Raw genomic sequence first — 12,186 nt, forward strand, 5'->3', positions numbered from 1 at the left:
CTTTTCAACAGATATATTTGTGTCTGAAAAATCAGAGACACACATTTTTTTTTTGGGGGGGGGACACCAATAGGTTAATAAGACGGGTATTTGTATAGTGTGAAGGAGGAAAAAAAAAAGAGGATTTAGATGAAAAAAAAGGATTTTTACTGGCCCCCAAGACCGGGAGCTAAGTCCAGCAATTTCAGAAACAGGAGCACACATCACTGTAATGCAGCGTTTGCTGGTATAACCACTGCATCACCTTTACAGCCTGCCTGCCTGCCTACCTGATATCTGGGATGGATATTAGTCCTGAGAAGGACTGTTTGTTTGCTCTGGCAGCCTTTACAGACCCTACACTAACTATTTCGCAGGAAAAATCTCTCCATAGCTCAGCAGCGCTGTCCCTACACTGTCTAATCCGGAGCGACTGTGTCCAAGATGGCGGTGCCCGGTTTTAAATACTCGAGCTGACGCTGTGCAGCCAGCCAATCACTGTAATGCCCACAAACAACAGGGCTGCGGCATTACAGTGACTGGCTGGCAATCCCTGCATGTTCATTGGCTCTGTAAAGATCGCCAAACATGCAAGGCGGAGACCCGAGCTCCCGCCCGAGTAACCCAGAAATGCTCGGTGCTCGCCGAACATCCCGAGTAGCGTGATGCTCGGGCGAGTACCGAGCAGTGTCGAGCATGCTCGCTCAACACTAGTCAATACCTTCACTGACACACTGAAACAAATTTTTAATGGAGGCCAGAAATGGCAGTATTTTCAGCGCAATTATAAGTGATCCCTGTGACTGACAAATCACAGTTTTAAAAGCTGGATTTTTAGCGCTGTAATATGGAAAGGATCTGGCTGTATTCTGCAGTGCCAACAAGCAAATGACGCAGAAAAACAGTGTTCTCTTCTCTTAAGATCCAAAAAAATATTATTCCTGGCCCATGAGACCTGGGCCTATTTTTAGAAATATCTAACAGCAGCAGCAGACAAAACTGGAATGGAGCCTCTTGTGCTATATGCACTGCAGTCTGCTATATACCCTGACTGCCTGCCTATATACACTGCCTGCCTGATATCTCTGCAGATGGATTAGTCCTTTGAAGGATTGTTTGTTGAGATGGATATGTGACGCTAATATAGTTTGGTACACCTACACTAACTAGAAACAAGCAAATCTCTCCCTAGCTCAGCAGCACCTCTCCCTACACTGAGACCATATGCTGGTGCGGTTGACCCTGGGTTCCTCCTAATGTAGGACAATGCCAGACCTCATGTGGCTGCAGTGTGTCAGCATTTCCTGCAAGATGAAGGCATTGAAGCTATGAACTGGCCTGCCTGTTCCCCAGACCAGAATCCGATTGAGCACATCTGGGACTTCATATCTAGCTCCATCCACCAACGTCAGATTGCACCTCAGACTGTGCAGAAGTTGGCGGATGCTTTAGTCCAGGTCTGGGAGGAGATCCCACAGGAGACAATTCACAACCTCATCAGGAGCATGCCCAGGCATTGTAGGGAGGTCATACATGCACGTGGAGGCCACACATAATACTGAGCCTCATTTTGACTTGTTTTAAGGACATTACATCATAGTTTGATCAGCCTGTAGTGTGTTTTTCCACTTTAATTTTGGGGTGACTCCAAATCTAGGCCTCCATTGGTTAATAAATTTGATTTCCATTGATGATTTTTGTGTGATTTTGTTGTCAGCACATTCAACTTTGTACAGAACAAAGTATTCAATGAGAATATTTCATTTATTCAGATCTAGGATGTGTTATTTGAGTGTTCCCTTTATTTTTTTGAAAAACCGGTCATGCTGAAGGATGTTGCATGCAGCAGATGACTCTCCACGGCGTCTCCAGACTCTGTCATGTCTGTCACATGTGCTCAGTGTGAACCTGCTTTCATCTGTGAGGCGCCAGTGGCGACTTTGCCAGTCCTAGTGTTCTGTGGCAAATTCCATGCGTCCTGCACGGTGTTGGGCTGTGAGCACAACCCCCATCTGTGAATGTTGTGCCCTCATGGAGTCAGTTTCTAACCGTTTGGGCAGACACATGCACATTTGTGGCCAGCTGGAGGTCATTTTGCAGGGCTCTAGCAGTGCTCCTCCTGTTCCTCCTTGCACAAAGGCAGAAGTTGCGGTCCTGCTGTTGTGTTGTTGCCCTCCTATGGCCCCCTCCACATCTCCTGGTGTATTGGCCTGTCTCCTGGTAGTGCCTCCAGCCTCTGGACACTACGCTGACAGACACAGCAAACCTTCTTGCCACAGCTTGCATTGATGTGCCATCCTGGATGAGCTGCACTACCTGAGCAACTTTTGTCGGTTGTAGAGTCCGTCTCATGCTACCCCGAGTGTGAAAGCACAACCAACATTCAAAAGTGAGCAAAACATCAGCCAGAAAGCATTGGTACTTTTCATGTGGTCCGTGGTCCCCACCTGCAGAACCACTCCTTTGCTGAGTGTGTCTTGATAATTGTCAATAATTTCCATCTATTGTCTACTCCATTTGCACAACAGCATGTGAAATTGATTGTCAATCAGTGTTGCTTCCTAAGTGGATAGTGTTATTTCACAGAAGTTTGACTTACTTGGAGTTATATTCTGTTGTTTAAGTGTTCCCTTTATTTTATGTTTTGAGCACTGTGTTCCAAATTATTATGCAAATAATATTTTCTCAGATTTTCCCAAATTACCTGTATGAATTGTAATTTTCCAGTCAAATAACTATTAGAGTACAATTGAAAGGTTTTTGTACAAACTGCCTATGATAACAGTATAATTTTTAAAAAATAAAAAACTCAAACTGCACTCAAAATGCATGTTCCAAATTATTATGCACAGCAGAGTTTTCAACCTTTTCATTTCAATAAAGAACAAAAAAATGGTAATTTTTGAAATTATAAGCATTAGCAGGTTATTCCAAACTGAAATCAAACAGTTTTCAACTCAAAACTTTATTCTAGGTGATGTTACATTTGCACATAGGACCCCATGTTCGAAAGGAGCTTCTGAACTCTCTCGTCCATTGAGTTTGTCAGGTTTTGGATTGTTTCCGCTTTAATTGTTTTGCATGAGGACAGAATACCCTCCCAGAGCTGTTGCTTAGATGTGAACTGCCTCCCACCATCATAGACACTGTGAAATGATCTTGATGATCCAGATGGATGGAGTGGAGGATGGCTGGTTGATGGACACCCCATGCAAACACGGCTACGGCGCTATCAAGGAGGAGGTGGAGTAATGTTTTGGGCTGGAATCATGGGGAGAGAGATTGTCGGCCCTTTTAGGATCCCTGAAGGGGTAAAGATGAACTCCATAATGTATGTTGAGTTTCTCAAACAGCACTTCCTTCCATGGTTCAAGAAGAAGAACCTTGCAAGATCATTTTCATGCATGATAATGCCCCGTCTCATGCTGCACATAACACATCTGCATCTCTGGCTGCTATTGGCATAAAAGGGGACAAACTTATGGTGTGGCACCCATGCTCCCCTGACCTCAACCCCATTGAGAACCTCTGGAGCATCATCAAAAGGAGTGTCTATGATGGCGGGAGGCAGTTCACATCTAAGCAACAGCTCTGGGAGGGTATTCTGTCCTCATGCAAAACAATTAAAGCAGAAACCATCCAAAACCTGACAAATTCAATGGACGAGAGAGTTCAGAAGCTCCTTTCGAACAAGGGGTCCTATGTGCAAATGTAACATCACCTAGAATAAAGTTTTGAGTTGTAAACTGTTTGATTTCAGTTTGTAATAACCTGCTAATGCTTATAATTTCAAAAATGACCATTTTTTTGTTCTTTATTAAAATGAAAAGGTTGAAAACTCTGCTGTGCATAATAATTTGGAACATGCATTTTGAGTGCAGTTTGAGTTTTTTATTTTTTTTTAAAATATACTTTTATCATAGGCAGTTTGTACAAAAACCTTTCAATTGTACTCTAATAGTTATTTGACTGGAAAAGTACAATGACTGCAATTCATATAGATAATTTGGGAAAATCTGAGAAAATATTATTTGCATAATAATTTGGAACACAGTGTATATATTTTTTTTAGGCATTATACCTTTTGCCTACATGCTATGTAGTATCATTATTTATTTATTTATTTTTTCATTGCATGCTGGCCTATTGTCATCATGGATACATTCACGTCTCCTCTTTTTATATTTTGTGTTTTTATCTTGTGTTTTTATTCCTTTGTGTGTCATTCAGTTCATACAGTTAGGTCCATATATATTTGGACAGAGACAACATTTTTCTAATTTTGGTTCTAGACATTACCACAATGAATTTTAAACAAAACACTTCAGATGCAGTTGAAGTTCAGACTTTCAGCTTTCATTTGTGGGTATCCACATTAAAATTGGATAAAGGGTTTAGGAGTTTCAGCTCTTAACATGTGCCACCCTGTTTTTAAAGGGACCAAAAGTAATTGGACAATTGACTCCAAGGCTATTTCTTGGACAGGTGTGGGCAATCCCTTTGTTATGTCATTCTCAATTAAGCAGATAAGAGGCCTGGAGTTGATTTGAGGTGTGGTGCTTGCATTTGGAAGGTTTTGCTGTGAAATAAACATGCGGTCAAAGGAGCTCTCCATGCAGGTGAAACAAGCCATCTTTAAGCTGCAAAAACAGAAAAAACCCATCCGAGAAATTGCTATGGAGTGTGTCAATGACTGCCTTCTGGACATCTGTCAAGTCAGCAGTCTTCCCCATGATTGTGGAGCCTTTTAAAACAGACTAAGGGACCTTTTTAAACATGTAGTAAGCTTTTGCAGGTGCTTTTTGTTAATTATTCTAATTTACTGAGATGATGATTTTTGTGTTTTCATTGGCTGCAAGCCATAATCTTCAACATTAACAGAAATAAACACTTGAAATAAATCACTATGTTTGTAATGACTCTATATAATATATGGCTTTCACTTTTTGTATTGAAGAACTCAAATAAATTAACTTTTTGATGATATTCTAATTTTGTGAGAAGTATCTGGACAAAATGTTTTTTTGCATGGTTTTGGGGTGTCTGTAGAGCATTACGCCAGTGATAATGGATCATATGTTTATTTTGTTTTTTTTTTCCAGCTGACTATTCTTCTTATTACAAATATAATAAACCTTTTTTTAAAAACATTCTTTATTTAAGTAAATAGAACATAAACAAATGACATCAGTGCAGCATATGGAATTATAGACAAGGACATTGAGACATCATAACAATATCAATAAAAAGACAATAGTATCTCAATGGAACAAATCAAGACACTTGAAACAATATATAACAAGACAAATACAAAACTAAACCTAAAGTTATGTATATTGCGGTGCTTTGGCAAGATTAATAAACAACCTGAATGAAGTAGGAGATAAACAATAATGGGAAGGAGGGGGAAGGAGGGTGCGCAAGATATGACAGAATAAGTAGTAGTTATATTTAACCCGCAAAACCGCTAAAGCGGCCAGGTAGGTTTCCAGGGATACCAAACCTCAAGAAAATGGGAATGCCAGGAAGTCTCCCAACTAGTGAGCTCCTCAAACCGCCTAATCATGTCAACCCTATTCAACCACTCAACGTGAGTGGGGGGGTGTAACCTGCAACCAGTGCTGAGGGACCAGGTATTTTGCCACCCCAAACAGTAGAGGGAGCAGATCATGTTTTTTGGGTTTAAAATTTTGAGATGGGCAGGATAGTAAGACTTCTTTTGGAGACAAGGGACCCCTTATCAAACCTAGGTCTTTCAACATCTCTATTTTAACCCAGAAAGGTCTACTATAAGGGCAGTACCAAAATATATGGGACATGTTCCCCACCCCTGTTTTACATCTCCAGCAAAGGTTAGAGTCAGACAATCCTTAATGGCATAAAAGTTCTGGCGTTCTATACCACCGTGTTAATATTTTGTATGAATTGTCTTGCAAAGATATGCACCTGGAGAATCCGTGAAAGTTAGTAAGAATGGATTCGACTTCTTCATCCACCAAAGAGATGTTAAGTTCCTTTTCCCAAGAGTATATAAAGGAAGATTTTTGGAAGGACTGAGGCAGTATCATATGGTTATATATCTTCGATATTCCTTTAGGAAAAGGGAACGAGACTTTACATAGCATGTCCACTCATGAACCTCCTCCCGCATCAGGGAATTTAGAATTAAACATCGAAAGAATGTGGGTGACATGTTTGTGTTGTAAGAAATTAAAGGGGCGCGTGGAGGAATTAACCGGCCATGAATCCAGCAATGGGATTTTATTGGTCAGGAACTGTTTGATTGTATAGTTCGGCAAATCCAACCAGAGATTATCAGGATCTGATTAATTTGGGTCTAGAAAGTACAGAATGGTAGAAATAGGGGCCTGAGCTGAGGGAAGTATGCTCTTTTTTAGATCTTTATATAAGTCTCGTTTAATGTTAAGAGAAGTGGTAATAGTAATGTCACTCATGGCCTCGGAATTGGGGAATTGGATGCACTGGCTAATTTGAGCCATCTATTTAAATGGATTGCTTTGTAATAGTTTAGGACAATAGGAAGGCCAATACCCCCCTTATGATTAGGTAGGGTTAGGATTTTATGAGGAAGCCTAGATTTTTTATACTTCCAAATGTATTGGGATAGGACCTGTTTTATTGAGGAAAAGAAGGCTAAAGGAAGATTTATAGGGAGCATATTCATGTGATAAATAATTTTGGGGAGGATATACGCTTTGACTACATTTTTCCTACCTATCCAGGATAACAATAAACCTTTTTTTATTCAGTAAAATGTGTTAACATTATTTTTTTTCCACTCCTAAATATTTAAAAACATTTTAAAGGACTATCAGTGGCTTAAATGTGTCTAAATTAGAAGGTATTGCTTTTAGAAACCTTGGGAAACTAAAAACATTTGGACTATGTAACCTCGGTAACATTTCCCGTAACACCCATAACAGTCCGATTATGTTTTTGTAAAAAAAATATTAATTATAAAAATGTAATAAATATATAATATTATAGCATGGATATTAAATACAAACAGTAAAAAAACAAAGCATAATAATTGTTCAGTTCACAGAGTTTGGAGCTTTCCTTACCTACCTCAGTTTAAAAAAAAAATCACTATTATTTAAATAGAAACTGCAATTTCACCACATAAGTTGAAAATATATATTAAGACATATCTTTTTCTACCATAAAATCAAATGTAGTATATATCATTAGAATTTATTCATACATTTTAAGCTGTGTGAATGTAACACCTGTAACTACTGAATGGCCCTAAAGCTACTTCCTGCATTTAAAAATGATTAAATGAAAAAAAAAAGATACCTGTGATCATGACCGTCCTGATATTGGCTTCTCTGAGTTCCTGTAGTACAGAACTGGTTTCTGGTTTAAGTCGATTTTCTAGGATCAGTAGGCCAAGAAATGTAAGGTCACGCTCCACTATTTCCCTTTTAAGATAAAATATTTTCATTAAAGCAGCAGTAAAGTTGTGTCCTTCATCTATAAGTCATTATCTTTAGGTAGTACTTGTCCAGCATTTAGCTTCATCTGTATCTTCTTCTGCCCTTCTTGGGTATTACTCGACTGGCATTTACTTTCTTGTAGATAAAGAAAATCTGACAGCTGATATAAGCTGCCGATCCATGAGCAGCATGTATCAGACACTGGCTGTATTATTTCTGCAAGGAATGTTTGAGTCTGAAACGCTGCAACGTTTCAGAGAAAAACATACTTTAAAAGTTGCTGGGGATGAAGCTACACAGGAGACTAGTCAGTCAAAGGCGGACCCTTGGTGGCTTCTCCCCACCGCTACCCTGGAGTGACAGGTCTCTCCGCAAACACACAGTCAGAGAGAGATCTGCCACTGAAGGGGAGTGGGCAGGGAGAAGCCACCAGGAACATTCCTGTCTGATTAGTCTCCCATTTGGTCTAGGCCCCGGCGGCTTATAAAGTATGTTTTTCTCTGAAATGCTGCAGTGTTCCAGAGCCAGACATACCTGGCTGAAATCATACAGCCAGTGTCTGATACATGCTGCTCATGGATCTGGCAGCATGTATTAGCTGTCAGGTTCCCTATAAGTGCTAATTATTTTCAAGCAGCAGAAATATTAATGCGTGATTCCAGTTTAGTTTCACTGTTTAGTGATATTTTTGGCAGTGATGTTACCTTTACATTTTAGAGGGTACTTGTACAGACAATATCAGATATTATAGAGTAAACACATACTGTATTTTTCAGATGATAAGAGGCACTTTTTTTCCCCAAAATCTGGGCTGAAAATGGGGTTGTGTCTTATTGTCCGAATGTAGCTTACCAGGGAAGGAGGGGGGCGGCGGTGGAACAGGGTCACATTTATGTCTTTGACAACAGGAGTGGGGAGATACTGAGGATCCTGGACTCAGACAAGGGGCGTGCCCTGGTGGTGCAAGGCAGGAGCAGAGTCCCTGCTGCGCACATTGACCTCTCAATGGGCTACAGGAAAATGGCATCAGCGCATGCACAGATTTAGATCTTGGCTCAAAGTTGAGCCAAACTCTCAAATTGCGCATGAGCCGCTTCCGGTGCCATCTTACTGAAGACTTTCGGGAGATTAATTTTCACATTGGGAATTCTGATCCGGCATTGAACCACCAGGACACCCTCTCCTCCCAGCCCTGGGACCTCAGCCTCGACTCACTCCTGCTGTCAAAATGACATAAATGCGACACTGCTGCTGCCTCCTCTGACCCCACTTCATCGCTGACGCCCCCGGTAAGCTACATTTGGACTGTAAGATGCACCTCTGACCCCTGACATGCCTGATCCTGATGACAGGTTAAAAATAATTTTTCCCCATTTTCCTCATGTAAACTTGGGGTGCGTCGGATGAGTCTTGTAGACCGAAAAATTTGGTAATTCACAGATACCAAGAGGAGTAAGGGCCATGCTGCTTGCAAGCTTACAATCTATGAGGAAACAGGGGAGATAGGAAAGGTAAATGGTAAAAAGTGCTTGTGTTGTACGGTGCAGCCATCAATATAATAGGGTATTCACATAACGCTACATGAACCAGTCACCTGCCAGTATCTGCATAAGTACAGATGCAAAGTGCTACTGGGTGCATGTAGGGAGTGTGAACAGATGGCACGAGGGACCAGATTGGGAAGAAAATTTTAGAAGAGCAAAACTGGAATAATTACGTAAGTGGGGTGAGGAGATAAGCCAGTCTACAGACGTGCCTATTGCCTCACCTCAAAGTTTATTGTGAAGTTACAAAAAATATTACGAATTTTGTTGTTTTTCATAGTGGGCCGAGCTGGGGAGCAGACAGGGTGGCAGGTCCGGCGTCAGCACCCGTGCTGGGGTCCTGAGCAGGCGGGGGGGCCCACTCATAGTTGGGCACCAGGCCGCTATGGGACCCGTGAGCAGAGGAGAGCGGTGGCAGCGCCTTCGCCTGCACCCCCCCTCACTTGCTCAGGGTCCCGGCACAATACTTACCTCTCCCTGTGCCTCCGCAGCAGGTCCTGTATCTTCCGTGACTGCAGCACTGTGATGTCTCAGGTCAGAGGGTGCGATGATGTCTTTCCACCGCGCCCTCTGCTGAGCAGTCACAGTGCAGAGTGGAAATATGGCGACGCAGCTGAGGAGTCCGGAGCAGCGGCAGCAGGTGAGGAGAGGTGAGGTGAGTATTTTATTTTTTTATTTTTTATGTTGAATGGAGGCATGGGACATCTGCATGGGGGATTATATGGGGCACCTGCATGAAGCATTATATGGGGGCCCAGGAGTCAAGGAGCATTATATGGAGCACCTGCATGGAGCCTTAGATGGGGCACCTGCATGGGGCATTAGATGGGGCACCTGCATGGGGCATTAGATGGGGCACCTACATGGGGCATTGTATGGGGGCCCAGGAGGCATGGGGCACTATATGGGGGCCCAGCCTGCATGGGGCATTATATGGGGGCCCAGCCTGCATAGGGCATTATATAGGGGCCCAGCCTGCATGGGGCATTATATGGGGGACCCAGCCTGCATGGGCATTATATGGGGGGCAAAGCTTGCATGGGGCATTATATTGGGCCACAGCCTGCACGGAGCATTATATGGAGGCCTGTATTTTGTATGGTCACACAGACTTTCCCTAATGAAGCTGTGTTTTCACAGCGATACGCGTGGGGTTGTCATTTGGATCTACACATGATTTCTAGGGGGTGATTTAGTTACTGGTGTGCTATGATTTGATTGTGGTATTAATTATTTAAGTCATGTAAGATATCTCTGATATACTAGGCCTGAGGTTGGTACAGGGGAATGGATTATGTTGGTTTAATCATTAGATCCACATATGGGCCTTTTTGTAGGGGCAATATGGCTATTGGCATGTTATGATCTGGCTGCAGTTTTTTTCACTTGGATCATTTAAAATGTTTCATAGACCAGGTTTGGGTTTTGGTACAGGCAAATATGTTATGATGGCACTGATGAGGGGTCCATAATATATATTTTTTAGCAGGACATCAGTATATTGAGGGCACTAGTAGCCCTAATTATAATATTAATATATTGATGATAAGATTAATATAACATGTTTTGTGATTTAGTTGATGATTTATATAACATGTTTTGTGATGTAGCTGAATATTGGTATATGATGTGTATACCCATTCTAACATAATAACCAAGCAGGTATGGTATGATCCAGTTGTACGTTAGCTAGGATCAAGTTATTACCTTTTGTGGGATAACTATGTATGACATCTATATAAAGATGATGTAATAATTTATGCTATTTATTACAGGAAAAGTAATATATATATTGTTTATATCACCAATTGGGCATTTTTGATACTGGAAATCATGTCTGTGCTTTTTTAGTGTTTTTAAAGGAGTTTAATAAAGCTTGTGATTTTATTTATTATTGTATTGAGGTGTGAACATGTTTTTATATGTACCTTCTTTCTCTTTTTTTCTTGATATTTCAGTTTGGGTACATTATGACGCACTCTAATCTATGATTGAGGCTGTGCATCTGAGTTTTGAATATCAGTATTTTGTATCGAGCATTATATGGGGGCCAGTATTCTTTATGAAGCATTATATGGGGACCAGTATTCTGTATAGAGCATTATATGGGGGCAAGTATTCTGTATGGAGCGTTATATGGGGGCCAGTATTCTGTATGGAGCATTATTTGGTGACCAGTATTCTGTATGAAGCATTAGATGAGGGCCAGTATCCTGTATGGAGCATTATAAGGAGGCCAGTATTCTGTATGGAGCAATATATGGGGGCCAGTATTCTGCATGGAGCATTATATGGGGGCCAGTATTCTGTATGGAGCATTATATGGGGGCCAGTATTCTGTATAGAGCATTATATGGGGGCCAGTATTCTGTATGGAGCGTTATATGGGGGGCAGTATTTTGTATGGAGAGTTATATGGGGGCTAGTATACTGTATGGAGCAATATATGGGGTCCATAATACTATATGGGGGACTTAGTGGAGCCCAAAATACTGTATGGAGGACTATGTGATGCCCAAAATACTGTATGGAGGACTAGATTGTCCGGTTTGCACTGTGCGCTGTGAAGATTGACCGGTTTCTGAGCTGTTGTGTAATTTACAATAGCTATCAGTCATGTAATGTAAGAAGTGAAATCTTTGGCACTGTACTATATCTATATTTCTCTGCTGTATTTTTGCATCATGAATTGTGGTATGTGTTAAAGGTCCACTGAGACTTTTTTGCCCAGGGCCCACAAAAACCTGGAGCCGGCCCTGCGGGGAGGGACAGGGCATGGCAATGCTCACCTGACAAATTCATCAAAAGTGGCAGTGTGCCTTATAGCAGGAATATTTCTCCAGTTCCTGACTGTAAAAACATTTCTGGTGAGGTGTATACCATTGATAAGATATACTAAATTCATTAAGTGCTATGTACCTCTTATAGAATTCAGTACGTCTTATTCCTGCACATCCCTCATTAAGATTGGCATACAAAACCACCCGGTATTAATAAATTGGGGCCTTTATATTGAAGTATATGTAAAAGTTATAGTTACCTGTCTGTGTCAAAAGACTTTGGCAGATCTTCTTTTTGCAGTGACCGACAAGCTAGCCCAATTACTCGGAAGCCTTGAACTGTGTAGTCATCAAGTTTCTGAGAGAAGTTGTGTGGAACTAGTAAGAAATGACAAAAACTCCTCAAAAATCAAAATTATCTGC

At 41.2% G+C, this 12,186-nt stretch overlaps 1 protein-coding gene across 5 annotated transcripts in view; it reads right to left on the minus strand.

The window, feature by feature from the left end:
* The window catches only part of LOC141259325 (probable cation-transporting ATPase 13A5), a 1,017,982-nt gene that overhangs the window by 379,310 nt on the left and 626,486 nt on the right, over positions 1-12,186 (minus strand). For all 5 annotated transcript variants that reach the window (XM_073675091.1, XM_073675090.1, XM_073675088.1 and 2 more), the window contains 2 exons: positions 12,024-12,141; positions 7,300-7,424 (listed from right to left, as the gene is read on the minus strand). In XM_073675091.1, the coding sequence (XP_073531192.1) occupies positions 7,300-7,424; positions 12,024-12,141 (243 nt within the window). The remainder of the gene's footprint in view (positions 1-7,299; positions 7,425-12,023; positions 12,142-12,186) is intronic.

This window comes from Phyllobates terribilis, unplaced genomic scaffold (genome assembly GCF_046119375.1).
Source record: "Phyllobates terribilis strain yellow unplaced genomic scaffold, ASM4611937v1 Scaffold_3__8_contigs__length_932513732, whole genome shotgun sequence".
Taxonomy (NCBI): domain Eukaryota; kingdom Metazoa; phylum Chordata; class Amphibia; order Anura; family Dendrobatidae; genus Phyllobates; species Phyllobates terribilis.